General features: G+C 44.2%; 1 protein-coding gene across 7 annotated transcripts in view; it reads left to right on the top strand.

Annotated features, from left to right (window-relative positions):
- The window catches only part of anks1b (ankyrin repeat and sterile alpha motif domain containing 1B), a gene marked incomplete at its 5' end in the record, with an annotated part of 338563 nt that extends 319760 nt beyond the window's left edge, over window positions 1–18803 (top strand). For 6 of the 7 annotated variants that reach the window (XM_080421028.1, XM_080421027.1, XM_080421024.1 and 3 more), the window contains 6 exons: window positions 3502–3573; window positions 6399–6485; window positions 6836–6973; window positions 7159–7326; window positions 15933–16024; window positions 17131–18803. In XM_080421028.1, the coding sequence (XP_080277154.1) occupies window positions 3502–3573; window positions 6399–6485; window positions 6836–6973; window positions 7159–7326; window positions 15933–16024; window positions 17131–17179 (606 nt within the window). In that variant the 3' untranslated portion in view covers window positions 17180–18803. The remainder of the gene's footprint in view (window positions 1–3501; window positions 3574–6398; window positions 6486–6835; window positions 6974–7158; window positions 7327–15932; window positions 16025–17130) is intronic. The other variant, XM_080421023.1, reaches the window with a different exon arrangement.
- Between the last annotated feature and the right edge of the window lie 541 nt (window positions 18804–19344).

Raw genomic sequence — 19344 nt, 5'->3', positions numbered from 1 at the left:
ATCAGCATTGTGTTTCACTGACACCAGAGACCAGGCTCTTTCATTCCAATCTGGTGGCTTACGTCTGTTCTATATATAGATCACACACACACACACACACACACACACACACACACACACACACACACACACACACACACACACACACACACACACACACACACACACACACACACATCAGTGTGATTTGAACCCTGCACCATCTCGGGGGCCAAACGTCACTGTGGAGGTATTACGTTTTTTATTAAACCGCACAACGTTTGTCATTCAAATTTCCGTACTTACTGAATCTGAACCATAAGTGAGATATGAAAGTCACTTTCGGGCAGATTAGTGCTGCCGTCTGGTGTTATCTTCATCGTGATGGTTTATGAGGCTTGATTTAAAGAGATGTGTGTTTATGTTTATGTGTTTGTGTGTGTTGTGGGACTGCAAGCTCATACACAGTAAAATCCTCAGTGTTTATATCATTCATTTGTAAAATGGAAGCAAATGCACCCACCATTTGATTCCATTTGTACACTTTCAGTGTTTGTGATTATTATTATTATTTTTTGGTTAAAGTAAGTGTTACAGCGCTCTATACATAGCAATCATTGCTATAAAGAGGTTGTTCAGGAACAGGCAGGTCTCTCCAGCTCTTTAGTAAACAGGAATTACATTTTCAGGTCTGGATACCTATTTTATCGCATCAGGAGAGAAACCCTGTTACAGGATACAGGATAAACAAGAGAAATAGGAAGTGATGAAAAAAATACAAAATTAGAACTGGAACACTATAAAATTGAAGCTGATAAATTATCTTTGTGGGGGTTTCTCTCTCCAACTAAAGAGCTTGAGAGACGGGGAGACCCCTGTTACTGAACAAAATGATTAAAAAAAAACCCACATGATCTATATCAGGGTTTCTCAAAGTGGTCCAGGGGTGCCGCAGAATACTTTAATAATTGTTTGGGAATTTATCAATATCGCTTCAGTTTAACCACTTTTAGACCCTCCATACTTAATAAAACGGACCCGAGTTGCGCTGTAGCTACTTGGTGTGTTCTTTTTCCATCTACACCAAATCTCTTTGCCAAAAATAGCAGATCTACAAGCGCACAACGTGTCACAATGCTATTTTGGGGTAATATTCCACATAGAATAGGGATCCTGGGGTTCAAGTGGTTAAACTAAGTATAAAGTTATTTTCAATCTGTCCTAAATGGAAACTGATATTCTCTCAAGTTTTCCTTATGAGATAGGCCTACTGTATTGTAGTGGGGAAGATTTACATATTTGCGTACATGACAAAAATGTAAGGTGTAACAACATAATTCAGGGGTGCTGTGGATGAAAAGGTTATTTACAGTGGTGCCCTGATCTATAGCAATGATTACTATTAGAATATGGTGCTTTAACCACTTTATCCATTCATACGTTGGCTATTCAAAAATAGCAGATCAACAAGCTCGAGCTTGTACATCTGCTATATTTTAAATCTTTCGAAAGATATCGAAAAAGTTTGGAAAAGTTTGGATAATTTTAACATAAGATTATTATTTTTTTACATTGGGGTCCCTGGCACAAGACATTTTCAGATGGGAGTCCACGGCCAAATACGTATCAATTTTGGGGTCCTTGACATAAAAAAGTTTGATAACTACTGACTTACAGCACTTTTAAATGAACATTTAGGATTTAAATGTGGATGTCTGTGTTTAAGTCCAGCTGATACGTGTACAGTTTGTGGGGAGAGGTCTGTCTCTCTGTAACCTCGTTACGGTTCGCCGTTGACCCGTGGCTGACCTGGCTCCCAGTGGCTCTGTAACGTTGTTAGCTAGCGTCAGATAAAATGCTATAACAAGCCCACCCGACCCTTCCTGAAACCCCCTACAGACCAAGACTCCTCATGTCAGAATTATGACTAATGGAAAATACATCAAAATGAAGCGCTTTTGCCTGGATAATCGCATTCATTCCTCCACCTTTGTGCTGAATGGAAGATATATCCTAGGGGGGTAGACATTCAATATTGGGACCTATATTGTATTCTTTGTTTATGTTTTTACAGTAAGGTCACACAGGGTACAGACCAAAAAAAAACAAAAACGAAAAGAAAAGAAATTCTTCTCTTCTAATACACTCGAAGCCTTTAGAGATTTCTTTAAAAATGTGTAGACCTTTTTTAATCCCATGCGGAAATTCTGTTAGATGGTCAGGATAAGCCCATGGGGGGAGCTGTTAGAGGTTAAGTGTCTTGCTCAGGGACACTTTGACACATACGACTCGGATGTTGACCTAGCCTGGTCCAGCCTCCACCGAGTGGACCGCTTCTCTGGTCTGGCATTGTGTTTTGAACAAGCAGTTTTCTCTGTTGAAAAAGCGATTTTCCAATCGCCAAGGGTGAAGAGTGTGTCTAACAATTAGCCAAACAGCGCCACGGGCCGTTGTCAAGCTGTTGTCAAGCTCTGAGCAGGAGATGAGGTGTCTTTGTGAGGAGTAATAACGTACAGTAGTGGTGGGAATTATGGTTCTTCCTTTCAGTGTACTGAATCATTCAGTGCAGTTCACTAAAAAGTTTGGTTCAAATGATTCGTTCACCAGTTCTTTCCGACAGCTCTGCCTGCGTTGCGGTTACTGTAGTCACTCACTGAACTGAAAAAGGTCGTTCACTTGACTGGAAGTCAGGTGAAGTCAGCGCATCATGTTCAGCCGACCGTCCCCTCAGGCTATGGGATCTAAACTCCAGGCACTCGCATTGCGTCGCACACTCAAAATGTGCGTCATATTTCAATAACATAATCAGGTTTATTTAATTGACGAATGGCCCAAAATACACTGTTTATACCGAGAGGACCGGGTGCAGACGTTGATCTCTAGTGATTGGTTCGGGAAAATCTAATCGCCTAACCCTAACTCTTTGGAAATCGCTTAGGGTGGAGGCAATGACAGACTGAAGTGTTCAGTCTTCAGTCTGATATCAGGCAACTTCTGTTTACTGGACGGCCTCTCTCTTACCACTCGGCGGCAGCCACCATTGGACCCCTTCCAAGAACAGGGTAGCGCCCTAGTTTCTAGAATCTCACCCTCTTTAAGTGCTGTAATGTCACTCAGAAACATTGTGTGTGTTTCCATTAGTAGCGTCTTTATTAAATCATCTGGAAGTGTGTGTGTGTGTGTGTGTGTGTGTGTGTGTGCGTGTGCGTGTGCGTGAGGTAGGCTGGGTCAACAGAGCACCGTATTGTACGGATGTTAACAACTCCCTGATTCAAAACGTGCAGGACGATATGCACGCGGTCGCGCACACACACACACACACACACACACAGACAGAAAAAGGAAAATGATTGTGAAATATTGCTTTGTGAGGTGGTGACATTGTTGTTTTTGTTTGTGACGGGTGACACGCTTCAGTGCATGCCTGTGTGTGTGTGTGTGTGTGTGTGTGTGTGTGTGTGTGTGTGTGTGTGTGTGTGTGTGTGTGTGTTAACTCAATGTGTGTGTGTTTGTGTTCTGCAGTATCTGGGCTCCATGCTGGTGAAGGAGCTGAGAGGGACTGAATCCACACAAGATGCCTGTGCCAAGATGAGGGTAAAGTCACATCACACCACACTGCTGCTGTCACACGGCCTGCTGACATCCCAACGCCATACACACACACACACACACACACACACACACACACACACACACACACACACACACACACACACACACACACACACACATACACACACACACACGCCATCATCACAATGTCACCTCAGTCCATAACCAACACCATTCTGATGAAATCATTATATTTCCAAACTTTCCCGGCGAGTTTGTCCGCACTCACAGAGAACCTCTGTGAGTGTGTGTGTGTGTGTGTGTGTGCGTGCGTGCGCGTGTGTGTGCGCACGTAAGGGCTTTAAAACCCTAGCTGTAAAAGTGTGTGTGCACTGCCACACACACTTGAGCTTAAACAAACATAAAAGTCTTATGGCTGTGGATTAAATGTGAGGAGGGATTATTTTTTAATAACTGCACCTGGATGCGTGTGGAATGAATCCTTCTCTCACCTCAAGTCACCTTATCTCCTTCCACTGTCACTTCCTCCCTTCTCACTCTCTATCCCCTCTCTCTCTCTCTCTCTCTCTCTCTCTCTAGAGTAACTGCAGTGTGAAGATAACAGATCGTCTCTGTCGGGTGGAAACCTCATATGTCCAAAACTGTTACTTTTCAGGATTCAAATTCAAAAACGGCAAAAGTAGCAGATCTACAAGCTCAAAACACGGCACGTCGATCTGCTTCACTTTTGATCCTTTTGTGTGACGCTGTAGGATGATCAAGTAGGGCGTTAATTTATGGGGGAAAAAACAGAAAAAGTTAGAATATGGAATAAAGGTTTCTGCCCGACAGCAACGACATACATATTAATGAACCAGGCTTCCTCTTCCCTTTCTCTACTTCCTTTGTTCTGTCTATATGTCTGTCTTGTTCTGTCTTCCCTTGTCTAATAATGTGTGTGTGTGTGTGTGTGTGTGTGTGTGTGTGTGTGTGTGTGTGTGTGTGTGTGTGTGTGTGTGTGTGTGTGTGTGTGTGTGTGTGTGTGTGTGTGTGCGTGCGTGCGTGCGTGCAGTACTTGAACTGGTAATTTGGGAGGGTATATTTTTACCCCCCCAAATATTGTTGAATTTGAGAAATAGGCAATTGTGAGGACAATTTTCCCGGAAGAGAAACTTTGAGTTAGGCTAACCACAAACTCACAAGGCATCGTTGTGACACGTTGTGAGCTTGTAGAATAACATAACTCAGGGTTAGGCGTTTAAAAATGCAAACAATATGGTGAAAATGGCAATTATAAGATTGTGATGCACTCACAGGTACAGTAACACAAACGTGTGTCGTTGTCCCCTCCGTCCCTCCAAAGGTCTCCAAATCCCCTTAACTTCTCTAGACCTATTCCATCTATCCCTCTGTTCTTTCCTCCATCTGTCTCTCATCTTCATTTCCCTGTTTCCCTCTGTCATCTGCTACCCCCCCCACACCCCTCCCACATCCCTCTGATCCTTTCTGCTCACTACCCCTCCCCCCTTGTCTTCCTTCCTTCCATACACAACCCATCCGCTAGTTTCTATCCTTTTCTCTCTCTGTCCCTCTTTGCATCACCTGGCTCTCTCTGCCTATAGCCTGACATGGCCAGACTGATATCACTGCATAGATGTTAGTCTGGAACCTGCATTTCCGAGGGAGAAATTCAAAAAAATGCCTCTGGTGATAAAACCCGCCCCACATTTGTATACTGGGCCCTGATTGGTCCCTCACAACTTCTGAGGGAGAGAAATCCAATCTCTATTGAGAGGGGCCAGACCTAATCTGCCGAGGGCATTATTTTTTTTGGCAATGGCAGATTCGTCTGGAACCAGGCTACTCTCTGCCTGTGTCTGTCATCTCTCATCAACACCTGAGAGAGAGAGAGACAGACAGACAGACAGACAGACAGACAGACAGATATATTACTCATGGACAACAGAAGAAATGTTAATTGCAAAGAAAAACTGTTGTAATATGATATTGCTGCCCTTAAATAAAGAATATATATAAATATATATATGTTCAATGAAAACAGTAAACATCATCAGGACAGAGTCAGCACATCCACCAATACGACTCTGATATGATTTGAAACATAATAGCCTCATTGGGCGGGCTGAGGGCCAATCAATAAGGGTTTTAGAAATGTAATCTCAGCCCTAGGTCAATACAGGTAGGCTGTTAGGCGCCCAGTGACCCCTTGACCTTACTGTAGACGGATTCAAATGGATCATGTAATGAAAAAAGGAAGTCATCTATTGACCACTGAATCAACTTGATCTCTCTCACTGTCCGTCTGTCTCCCCTCCCCTCTCTCTCTCTTCTACCATTTCTACCATGCTGTATAGATTGGGTATAGATTGTTTTCCTGGCATAGTGTTTCACTCTTCCCAGACATGGATTAAAGGATTGAATCCCAGTTCAGCTGGGATTTCCACTGATAGGAACTCATTAATGTGGGTCTCGTCATTATATCCATGGTTTGGAGACCACACGCTTTGTATAAGGCAATTGAAGAAGGGCTTTAAAAAGAAACAACTTGTTGTTTTTGTCGCATTCCTAAGCCAATAATTTGATGATCGACCGGCAGCTCCTACCGGAACCACTGCCTACCGGTCATCAAATTATTGGCTTAGGAATGCAAAAAACAAAAAAATATCCATGAATTCAAGTCTCCATTGGGTGACTAATCAATAGAAAAACGTTTTTTTTGGGGTGAACTATCCCTTTAACTTAACAATGAAAAGTAAATGCTGTCTCTCTCTGTCCTCCCTGTCTCCCTCTCTGTCCTCCCCGTCTTCCTCTCTGTCTTCCCTGTCTCCCATCTCTTTCGCTCCAAGAAGTCGACAGAACAGATGAAGAAGGTGCCCACCATCGTTCTGTCTGTCTCTTACAAGGGAGTCAAGTTCATTGATGCCACGAACAAGGTGACTGTGAGACCCTCTGTTACGCTCACTTTTAACCCTTCCAACCCGGGAACGCATCTGTGTCGTTTTAGATTTCTTTGGCTATTAAAAAAATAGCAGATATACAAGATATACAATACTGGTACGTAAAGAAAATATCTTGAAAATGTGTGATTGTGCGATTGTGCGATTTTTTTTTTAAAGCGAATTTGTAACTCAAATCTTTGCTTCTGGGGTTCCCTGGAAAAAAACATTTTGAGATGGGGGTCAAATACATACATACATAAAAAAATTAAATAAATAAACTGCTTCACAATAACAACAACAATGCTAACTCTGTGTCTCTCATCTCGTCTCTGTGTTCTTTCCAGAACATCATAGCGGAGCACGAGATCCGAAATATCTCGTGCGCGGCCCAGGACCCCGACGACCTGTCTACGTTTGCCTACATCACCAAAGACCTCAAGTCCAGTCACCACTACTGTCACGTCTTCACTGCCTTCGACGTGGTCAGTGCAACTGCAATACCGTGTAAAAATTGTGTGTGTGCTTGGTTCAGGTTTAGGATGGGGTTGGGGTTAAGTTTAGGGTTGAGAATGGCAATAAAAAAAAGGTAAAAACATTAGCCTGTTGCTCTCCTCACATGCATAGAAATGCAAATGTGTGTGTGTGTGTGTCTTCTCTCTGTGGGCAGAACCTCGCCTATGAGATCATCCTGACCCTGGGCCAGGCCTTCGAGGTGGCCTACCAGCTGGCCCTGCAGGCCAGGAAGACGGGCCACGGCTCCTCCACGCTGCCAGAGAGCTTCGACAGCAAGCCCAGCAAGCCCGTCCCCAAGCCCCGCGTCAACATCCGCAAGTCTGTGAGTGTTCCCTTCACCGACCCGAACCGCACTCACAACCCTCTTGTCCAAAAGAGACGGTCCGCCACCAGGTCTAACGACTAGGGTTTGACGTGTGAGAAAGACGGAGGGGTACATTTTATTAACCACTTAACCCATTAACTCTTTATCTGCCAGAGTTAAAACGTCGTCTATAGCTGCCCTTGCCAGCGTTTTTTCTAACCTCTGAAAAATCATAGAATATTATTCTTCACAACGATCCACCCGGCGATCGCCTCAAAAGACGTTGGGGGGGGTCTCGGAGAATGGGGAAAAAAGTAACAGAAAGCAGAGAAAAATGATATTATGAATCTTATAATACTAAACGAAACCAGCTTCATTTTTGTTGTGATCACGTGATTTCTGGGTGCACTCTTGGGTGATCCTGGGATCATTCACATCTTAAACCACTGAAAACACCACATGACGAGAATCTCGTCATTGACGGTGTGAGCCTTGGAGTGAAATGACAAGAAAATCTTTAACAAATATTTAGAAATTTGCCCAAAATAGGGACGTCAGGGTTAATGTGGTTGACATAGATTTCTTAATTGTAAAATTGTGACATTATCAAACATGACAGGAACCCTGTCCAAAGAAGATGACCAGACATGTGCACCGAATGACAGAACCCATGCACTCAACCCCACTGTCTGATGTAGTGAAACGGGTGCAGACTCCCAAATTATGCAGACACAAACAATAGTCAGCACTCTATAAATGTACTGTAGCCTTTGCTGATGATTTCTGTAGAGTGCATTTCAGCGTTCATCAGCGTCTTAAACATCTTAAAGATGCTGACTAGTGCTTTCGGCTGACGGACTACTTTGCTGTGTGTACTTTAAATAAATCGTCTCATATAGGCTACGTTTGTGAATCTATTGTTTGTATGAGACAAATACACTCGACCACATCACATGTCCTTTCCTCTCTCTCCACTGTTCACTATTCTTAGGGGTTGTGGGTAGATCTTCAGGGTGGATTATCTCTTCATGTTCTTCTGTAACATCTAACTCTAGCGGTTCTCAAACACGCTCATGTCAAGGACCCTCAAACCGATTTATGTATTTGGCTGCGGACCCCCATCTGAAAATACTTTTTGCCACTACAGGGACCCCCATGAGAGAAGAATTGTGAAAAATGGCCGATGTGTTTTCTGCTTTTCTGCCAAAAAATACGCTCAGGCTTAAATGTTTAAACTGTTCGTCATAGGGACCCCCTGGAACCCCCTCACGGACCCATGGGGGTCCCTAAAGAACCAGTGATCTGACAGTTCAACGTTGACACATCAGACACACATGGAAGTGCTGCTTCCATGATGTAGATTACCCAGCATCCTCTCTTCTCATCCTCTGAGTTCCATCTCTAACCTGACCGGCGTTCATTTGAGAGCTTTGTTCTCAACTCTGGAGGCGGTTACACACTGGTGAATATGCGAATATACGCAAAATTCGGACTCGTTCCGAATAATTAAAAGGCGCTTTTTCGCTTCGCTTTTTAGCTTTTTCGCTCCATGTAAGCTTGCATTGACTTTATAAGGTTTTTAAAAAAAAACGTATTATTCGCATGAAAAAATTTGCCCCGGTGTGTAAGGACCTTGACAATCCAGTTTGACTTAATGGTATAGTTGTGTGTTGTTTGCAGTAAATTGTGTGTTTGTTTGTATTCAGGGTTTATTAAAGGCACAGTAAGTGATATTTTCTTTGTTAAATTAAGCGTTAAATAGCTCTATATTCTGATGGTAATCATTGCTATAGACTCTATTGAGTGTTAGTTCAGTAACAGGGGGCTCACCGTCTCTCCAGCTCTTCAGTAAACAGAAAATGTATTTTCAGGTCTGGGTACTAATTTATCCAATTTATCCAAGAGAGAACTTATTCAGGATACAGGATAAACAAGAGCACTTCGAAGTGAAAAATATGAGCAGACAAAATTGGAACTGGAACACTAAATGGGCTTCTAACCCACTTGAAAGTGTATTTTCTGTTCATTAAAGAGCTGTAGAGACAGGGAGAGCCCTGTTACTGAACAAACACTCTATAGCAATGAGTACTATCAGAATATAGAGATTAAACTTTTTGTTGTGTGTTGTGTATTGGCCTAGTAGAGCTTCTAAACCACTGGGTCGGAACCCAAGAAATTCTAAACAAAAGACGTAAGAAGTAGTAGATCTGCTATTTTCACTGGTTAGGGTCCCGGGGAGACATCATCACATTTCTCTTTTTATTTGGGCTCTCAAGCTAAAAAGTTTGGAATCAAAATATCCATCTACACCTCCGTTTAGAATCTAAACGGAGGTGTAGATGGATATTTGATCTGTAAAAGCGTCCGCTCCCCTCCTGTCCTCCCTGCAGTGTGTTGCACACTGGCTGATTGATGAGTTGTGTTTGCACAGCGCTGTGGAGCGCCGCCCGCTCGCCTCCGCTCGCCCGCTGGGAGGGAAACACAGACGTCTCACACAGAGAGAGAGAGAGAGAGCGAGAGAGAGCGAGAGAGACCGGTGAATACTATACTGTTAGTGGTGGAAGAATACTCAGATTTGGGTTTTTTTCTTAACTAAAAGTAGCAATACCACAATGTAGATATCGTTGCTGTCGGGGCAGAATGTTCTCATATCCATATTGTAACTTTTTGTGTTTTTTCACACAAAAGCAACAAAAGTAGCAGATCCCAAGCTGGTAGATCTGCTACTTTTCCTGAAAAGCAACAGTTTTGGACATATGAGGTTTACGCCCGACAGAGACGATAATGCTCCGTTACAAGTACAAGGCCTGTATTCAAAGTTTTACTTGAGTAAAAGTGCAAAAAGTAGTTGCCAAATAATTGTAGTGGAGTAAAAAGTACAACATTTGCCTCTGCGATGTAGTTACTTTCCACCACTGTGAACCGCACGACCACGTGGAAAGGAGGGAGAGAATATATTTACATTTTGTGTGTATCGGACCTAGCCAGCAACCACGCCGTGTGCTGGAGACTCTGGATTCTCTCCAAGGTTTCTCCAATGCGTGCCGGGTGTAAAGAAACATTTGGAGAGAGAGAGAGAGAGAGAGGATGATTTAAAAGAGAAACGTTGAGGTGCATGAGAATGTGCTCTAATTTGTAATTCAAAGGGGGTTTAAGTGATATCTTCTTGTTAAAGAACTCTAGATAGTAAGTAAGTAAGTAGGTCAGAGAGACGTATTATCGGTATTGGCCGAGAACGAGGGTGTCTTGTCTCCTTTTCAGTGTGCTAGACCCCTGGGAGACGGATTGCTGCGGTAGAGTGCAACACCTACAGTACCATCAGCTTGCAGTACACTGCATGTCTTAGTTACCCATCCAGGTGGTGCCCAGAATCGAACCTAGAACCTTGTGGTCAAAAAGGCGAGTGCTCTACCGACAGAGCGACCAGGTCATAGAGTGTTTAAGTAGCAAGGGTCTCCCCATCTCTCCAGCTCTTTCATTTTTTTATACCTGTTTATATAAATACATTAAATAGTCATTTCGTTTCTAGACCAGTGCTGGCCTACTGGGGAACAAAGCCTGTTGGGAATGCATGCAGCATGCGCCACCCTATTATGCAATACCCGCCTGTCTGTGTTCCTTTTATGCCCATATGTGGAGGTCCGTAAAGTTGCGCAGCTATAGTAAGATTCTAAAGTACAGAACACTCTTGATGACAACCGGTTTGTTCAGAGAGAGAGTCCATGGCTGCACTGGTACGGCTTCCCGCTGGTAGCTAGCTACAGTAGGTTGTTGCGACGACAGACATGAACACATAAATGACAGCCTAGCGCTGTATATATTTAGCACAATATAGAATGTAACATATTAAAATGACGTTGTCCACAACTAGTTGACTGCTGCCAAAAGCGTTGACTTGTGGTGTTGACAGTCGACCATGTCATTCTGGAATGACCGATGTATCGGGCTCCCAATGGGATGCATGGCCTGCTGTCTGTGGATGACGATACGGTGACGTGGCTGCTGGAGGTGCGCCCAGAAATATTGCCCGGGTGAACCCCCCAGGCTGGGGTGGTAAAAGGATAGCAACCCCGTAACTGGGGGAGCAGAGAGAAATCACCTAACCCAAACCAGAGAGAGTATGACACCTCATTTTTTTTTTACTAATCTTTTTTAACCCTCGATTTTGTAACCCTTTTTTTTCACCCGGTGCCAATTTTCGAAGTGATCCTGGGCGCTACACTCCCCCCACCAGCCTAGGGAGGCCAGGGCCGAGCTCATGCCTCCTTCAATGCATGAGAGCCAACTGACCTTCTTGTCACCCGACAGGGGGGAGTTTCCCTGGTTGGACGTAACGCGTGGAAGGAACACGTTAATTCAACCAGTTCCCTTCCCCTCCATCAGGCGCCCCGGCTGACCAGGGGGAGGCAGTATAGTGACCAGGATTACTGCATGTTTTTGTGAGGGTATTAACTACCCTAGGAGACACGGGGAGAACATGCAAACTCCACACAGAGTAGGCCCTTTCGCCAACCCCACCTAGGGTATGGGTGCTGGTGACGCGGAGGAGAAGACACGCCCCCAGCGCCCACAGCGTCCCCGGCGGGAATAGAACCCAGGACCGTCTAGCTGTGAGGCGATAGCGCTACCGACTCCGCCACCGTGCCCCCAGAGTATGACACCTCTTAACAAGCCCCAGTGCCACTCTGGATATTATGTTGTCTTTCATCTTCATGTCCACGTTAAACCTGGAAAATGAAAGTGGAATATGAACATGTCTGTAACACAGACAGACGGTATAAAGCTGCCTTTACTGCTTTTATAATCATACTTTATACTGTATGAACCCAATAAAAATTATGGGTAGACTCACATGCGTCTTTATGTCGTGTGTGTAAACTTCTTCACAGTTCGTTCATTGACTGTCTGCCTGTTAATCACTTAAACCCTTAATACTTTGTCGAACGGAAACCCCCAAGGTTTCATACTAGGCCCTACTTTTACTCTATAACAAATATCTGTGGCAATAATAGTCGATCTACAAGCTCACAGCGTGTTGCGTTTGTAGACCAAAGAGATTTAAAATAGTCAGCCCCCCCCCCCCCACACACACACACACACACACTCCAGTGTTTTGTTACATGAGAAACACCATTTGCGTTGCTGCTATATTAATGTTGGCGTCCGCCGTCTGGACCACAGTGAAGTCTTATTTCTCTGCTGTCACCACTCATTAGAGAGAGAGAGACAGAGAGAGTCACTGGACACTATTCACTCGTTCTATTGTTAGACAGAGGAACAAGTAAGAGAGACACACAGAGAGAGAGAGGGAGAGAGAGAGAGTACAGTGTGTGGTCATGTGCTTATATCGTCTCTGTCGGGGTGGAAACCTCATATGTCCAAAACATTTTTTTCAGGATTCAAATTCAAAAGCATCAAAAGCAGCAGATCCACAAGCTCGAAACGCGTCGCTTCGCGCCGCGCCGCGTTTCGAGCTTGTAGATCTGCTACTTTTGATGCTTTTGTGTGACGCTGTAGTATGATCGAGTAGGGCGTTCATTTTACGGGGGAAAAAAAAACACAAAAAGGTAAAGATGGGAAGAGATAGGAGGTTTCAGCCCTACAGCAACGATATGATATGATGGACGATGCCATGCGCTCATGCAGTCTGCTGAGTCGGCTGCCATTACGTTAACCATTAATCGCGCCTTCTGCGCGTGTGTGTGTGTGTGTGTGTGTGTGTGTGTGTGCGTGTGCGTGTGTGTGTGTGTGTGGGGGGTGGGGTGTAGTTAATGGATTGTAGACTGCGGCAGCGCTTGGATGCTACAAGATTTAATTAATATTCCCACCACCTGCCAGCCATAATGCTCATTCTGCAGCACGTCTAGTGCAGTGGTTTTTATACGGCTGTTTGGAAATAGCCGATCTATACGGGTTGCATGGCGACACATTGTGAGCTTGTAGATCTAGCAGTCTGCATCAGGACCGCTGTTAGTCTATTGGCTTTTGTAGTTTGGAGTGTCGCCGATGAGGCATCGTAACCACGGTGATACCGCGCCCGTGTTTAGCAACTGGGTCACTGTGCCGTATTTTTACACACAGCCAGGACTGTTGCTAGGGTGTGTGTGTGTGTGTGTGTGTGTGTGTGTGTGTGTGTGTGTGTGTGTGTGTGTGTGTGTGTGTGTGTGAGTGTGAGGCATTTAGAGTTTGGGGTTATGCCGATTTTTATGTAGTCGCGTCCCATTGTTGCGCGCCGAAATAGTAGATCAACGAGTACAACTCAGGTTTTAGCGTCACAATTATAGCAATATGTGTGTGTGTGTGTGTGTGTGTGTGTGTGTGTGCATGCATGCGTGTGTGTTCCCAGGGCATGCTGCGGGAGCTGGTGTTGTGATATTGTTTATGAGTTGCAGTCGTATTGCCTGTAGCTAGAACATTGCCCCATGCTTGATCTGTGTATATGACCTCTGCCCCCATCCGTAGGTGGTCATGTACCCCACTAGCCGCTGGTCACTGGGCCACATGTACACCCCCCACCGGCCTCCTGTCCACCCATCTCCTCCTCCTCCTCCCCCTCGACTCCCTCATCTTCCTCACAAAACCCTGTCGCAGGTGTTCCTCTTATTCTTCCTTTTGGCACGTTTGCTTTGGGCCAGTGAGCAAGCACCTCTGTTTGTCTGCTTTAATCTGTTCCATGTTGTTGTTGTTTTTCGCTCTGAATCTTTTGTGTGTGTGTGTGTGTGTGTGTGTGTGTGTGTGTGCGTGCGCACGCGCACGTGTGCATGCGTGTGCGTGCGTGCGTGTGAGAGACAGAGAGAGTGACAAAGAGAGAATGTGTGCGCTTCCATTCTAATAACTCTTTGAAGATAGAGGTGGTGTGTGTTTTGCTGTGCCGTGCACACGTGCCAGAGTTACATTCATTACTATTAAAGCTGCAATCCTATAAGAAAACATATCTGTACGGTGAAGTTCATTAATGCAACATAATTACTGTAGCACATCGGCAGTGGTTGGAGGTGGACTCCCTACTCCTCCATTGAGACGTTTACACCCTGGTGTTTGATATGTATTCCTGCCTGAAGCTCATCAGCCCAATATTTCCCTAGGATATGAAGTAGGATGCTCTTGGGTTTGAATCCCGGGCGCTACAGTTGCAATTACCTCTCTCCGTCGTCGAGAGGACACAACACTTAGGGATTGCTGCTTTTTAATGGTTAGATATTAGTAGAGAGCCAGTTTGTGAATAGAACAGTGGTTCTCAACGTCAGGTTCGGGTACCACAAAGGGGTCTAAATTGACCTTACAGACCAGTAACTCAGAGAGTGTACAGATGGAACCTTACACTCTCTTAAACACTGTGAATTTTACAGTGTAGACTGGGGTTCCAGTAGTTTGGTTCAGTGATGCTCAACCTTTTTCATTTTCAAGGATCCCCCAGTTTGATATGCATCAGACCACGAACCCCGCCATTTGATACAGTTTTGTATCAAATGGAGTCTTTTAACTCTGAGGTCTCAGCCCCCCTGTGAGCTTGTAGATCTGCTATTTTTGGCTTATGTTCCCCTCAGAATTGGGATTCTAGGGTTGAAGTGGTAAAAAAAGAAAAATCCATATCACACAAAGTTTGGGCCCCCCTGTAGTAACTCTGAGGACCCCCTGTTGAAGACCCCTGCTGTAAGGGTCCATTTGGACTCCTGGTGGTCCCTGGACTTGACGCTGCACGAGAAACAGTGAGAATGAATGAATAGAAACACACGGAGCAGCAACCCTGTGTCTGTTTCTATGTCCAAACTCAAACTGTACATCCTCTGTTTGCTTGTGGTGGAGAGCCATGCATTCCTCCTGCAGTGTTCACAGTCAAAGACCCCCCTCCCTAACCCCCCAAACCCCCCCCCCCCCCCCCAATCGTCTTGGATTCAATCTCAGAATAAACCAATGGATTGGAAGAAAAAGCGCCCTTGGCAACAAAGCCGAGCCTTTGGATTGGTCGCTCGCGGACAAACGCTGGTGGAAGGGGAGCTTTTTAGGGTTATTTTAGAAAGCTGGCGTTGTGTCGACTGTGTGTGTGTGTGTGTGTGCGGCTTAGTTTGGGAGCCTCTCAGCCGTGTTAGCGGCACACACATGGCAGAGAAACAACCAGAACGAACGGCCAGAGCATTATTATGATTTTAATCTGCAAAGTAGAATAAATATAGAAAGGAATTTGACCCTGGTCACGTCCGTACAGAGATATATATACAGTAATAACACACATATACTGTACATTATTGTTGTTGTCGGGCAGAAACCTCTTTTCTCCATATTTTATCTTTTTGCGTTTTTTCGTAAATTAATGCCCTACTTGATCATACCACAGCGTCACTCAAAAGTAGCAGATCTGCAAGCTCGAAAGAATTTAGCTTGTAGATCTGCTATTTTGGACATTTGAGGTTTCCACCCGACAGAGACGATATATGTATGATATATGTAAATGTACAAGAAACACACAGCTACACACACATATAAAATCGGTATTGCTGGTGAATAGAAAGTGCTTTTGCTGTTAGTGCACTATAATGTCAGACTATGTTTTCTCTCAGCCTGACACATTCTCTCCGTCTGTCTCTCCCTCTCTCTCTCTCTCTCCCTCCCTCCGTCTCTCTCAGATGGAGCAGCCCTCCATGGATCAGAAGGGTCACGCCAACGTGCCGTGGATTGTGGAACCGGGTCAGGAGGTCAAGAGAGGAGTCAACACCAAGTATGAGACCACTATTTTCTAACATACACCCGCCTTGTCCACTCCTGTGTGTGTGTGCCTTTCAGAGAGCGCCCTCTACTGGGCCCCACCCCGCCCCGCCCCGCCCCGGAGGGGGGCACGAGCGAGCGACGCACGCCTGCCGCTGCGCCACCTCACTGGCCGAAAAAAAACAAAAACACAGAAAAAAAAAAAAGCAAACCACTTAACCAAACCAAACCAAACCCTCCTGCCCGCCGCTAGCCCGAGCCTGTCCACTGCATGATGATGACGTTTGCCGCTGCGCTCTCTCTTTTCGTTCCCCTGCCTGTCTCTCTCTCTCTCTCATCCCCCTCCCCCCCAACCCAACCCAACCCTGGCCCCCTTCCTCCTGCCTGCAGGGCTGGCGCATGACCTTTGACCCTGACACTGCGGTGCACTTCTCTGCCTTCACCTATAGGGGGAGCGGGCGGCTCTGTGTTTTTTATTTTTGCCTCCACCTGTTTGTCGGTCAGTCGGTCAAGCCGGTCGGTTGCTCTGCTGCCAGCTGTTCTTTTTTTTTCCCCCCCCGTTAGGGGGTGCAACCGTTTGGTTCTCCCTCTCTCTCTCTCTCTCCCTGTTTTTTAAGCCTTCATCCCTCGCTTCTCTCTCTTTATCTCAGCCCCTTTGTCCAGCTCCCCCCGATGAGCGGAAGGAGAAATGACGCATTGTGCTGCTAGGAGCCTCATTCTGCAGTGCAGACGCTGAAAACTGAACCACTGCGCAGTTTATTGTTACTAGTGAGGGATTTAAGAGAGGACATGTTACTACGTAGTTTAATATGGGTCAAATTGACTCATCCAAGAAGGTATTTGAAAATAGAACATTTTTCCATATGTCCCCATTTTGTGTTTGAGTAAGTTTTTATTTTTTTTTAGCAAGTTACATTTTTTGATTCAGTTGAGAATTGAATTGCAAATTACCATTTCCCCAGCCCCCCCCCCCCATAAACCTTATTTTATTTGACAAAAGAAACTAAAGAAATAGGAGAAGTGCATGGTGGTCATTTTTTTTTATTTATTGAGCGAGTGGGCCGGTGGAGAGGCGGGGTCTGAGGGCTCTCTGGATAAGTGATGTCATCTCATTCGCAGGGCAATGGCGGACCCTCATGTCTATTACTGTGGAATGCAAAGAATGTAGCCAGCCCTAAACACGGACCTTATCACACAATGCAATGCAAAAAGGACTACAGTATCAAAGGACTACAAACATGGACGCCCTCTCACAGTGTTTAAGGTTGACTACAAAAAAAAACTAAACAAAACATTAACATCTGTCATCCACATGAGTGATGCTCGACACAGCAAGCATCGAACCAACAGACTGGACACACAGTTTCACCAAAATACACACATTTACACACACACACACACACACACACACACACACACACACACACACACACACACACACACACACACACACACACACACAAAAAAAACACATACACACACACACACACACACTCACTGGACTGCATCTTGACGGACGGCCGTCTGCTCTGAATGTACACTTATTTGAAAGAAGCCACCGTTTCCTTCATGCGGCCAACCGGGAGGCATGACCTTTGAACTCTAAACTTTTGGGAGGTCACAGCATCTTTTTGGAGTATGGTTACCATGGTTACTAGGGCGTCTGTGGGGTCACCATGGGGCATGTGTCTATATGGGTTCAAGGACTCCTGGCGTACTCTCTTTGGTCTTATTGTCTTTTCCTTCTGGTCAAAAACCATACCGATATATTATGCACAAACAAACAAATGTGATTGGACGAGCTGCAAGAGCAGCCGAGATGCAACGAGTCGCGTCACGACAGAGGATGGACCTAAAGTGATCGAAACAACTGTTTAAAACAAAAGAGAAAAAAAAAGAAGTATTCTATTCGTATTGCCCGACATTTTAATGTTTACTATGAGAGTATTATATTACCATAATGATTATGATTATTCTTGTGCAATTCTTGTCTACTGTTGTCTTTAATGTTACATTATTTTTCTATGATATGCTGAGATGATAATTTTGAGCTTGAGAATGATGGCCATCCTTTAAAAAATAAATATATATGAATATAGATATATATAGATATATATTATGAAAGAAACAGCATAGTTCTCTACAGAGACTGAATGTCGCGGGTGGCTAGCTAACTCTTGTCAGGTCAACTTGTTATCTTTTCCCTTGGGGCTCTTATCTCACTCGTAGATGTAATATTTTAAACGCAGTATTACTGTATTATTTGGATGAAACATATATCCAGACTATAAAATGTACATAGATATTTTGCCAACTCATTGTTCATACATGTAATGTAATAAAGAAAACATGAAAAAGAGGACACAAAAATATGGTTTGCAGTACATGGCACTGGAAACAAGGTAGCACGCTGTAAAACATCAGTGTTAATTTAACTCTCATATCAGTAGAGATCAAAGTTCAAGGGATCAAAGATAAAAAAGGATCAAATGGACCCTTGTAGGGTGCATTTGGTTCCATTTGTACACTCTCTGAGTCACAAATGGACAAATTAACACTGAGGATTTTACTGTGCACAATTACGGTCAGGGTTGAAAAAAACAACAATCAGAGGTGGTAGATTTTAAGTTTGTAATTTGAAATAAAAAGTGCGAGGAGGTTTACGTGGTGACATCACTGCTGAATAAGTAATGTACATAGGCTTGGGGCTTCCAGCACAAAGACTTTTGTAGTTTTGGTCATTATTTATATCCTTGTACAGCACATGGAATAAAATATGACTTGTACAACCATTATTCATCCTTGGTGTATGCATATATGAAAATATTTTATCTCTCATTCATTACACAGATTGACATAATACTCAGGATTGATTGATTGATTGATTGATTGATTGATGGATTGATTGATTGATTGATTGATTGATTGATTGATTGTTCTGTGTATGAGGGACCATGAAAGTTTTGTTTTTTAAACTCAGTTTAGTTTAGTTTAGTTACTTTTTTATTAGTTTGAGTGTTTTCGTTTTTTATTGTAATAGTAGATATTTTTCAGGGGCAATCAAAAAGGTCGCTGCCATTTAAAACTGGCACAACAAAACAATTGGAAGCTAGATTTCATATCCACACAAAGCTTATTTATGAAATTAATGGACAAAAATAAGGACATTTTCTGATTTTCTTATGAGGCTTTCTGCATATTGATGTCTTCAGTCACTGATGTGTCAAGTTGGACAACGCAGAAGAAGAGAGCCGGAGGCGAAGCTTTTGGTGACGTTTGTTACCATCAGGAGTCCGGCGTTGGAAAACTGCTCCAATATGTGCAACAAGGTGG

This window comes from Gymnoscopelus braueri, assembly GCF_963280865.1.
Source record: "Gymnoscopelus braueri genome assembly, chromosome: 23".
Taxonomy (NCBI): Eukaryota; Metazoa; Chordata; class Actinopteri; order Myctophiformes; family Myctophidae; genus Gymnoscopelus; species Gymnoscopelus braueri.
This window is presented reverse-complemented; position numbering and strand designations above follow the sequence as displayed.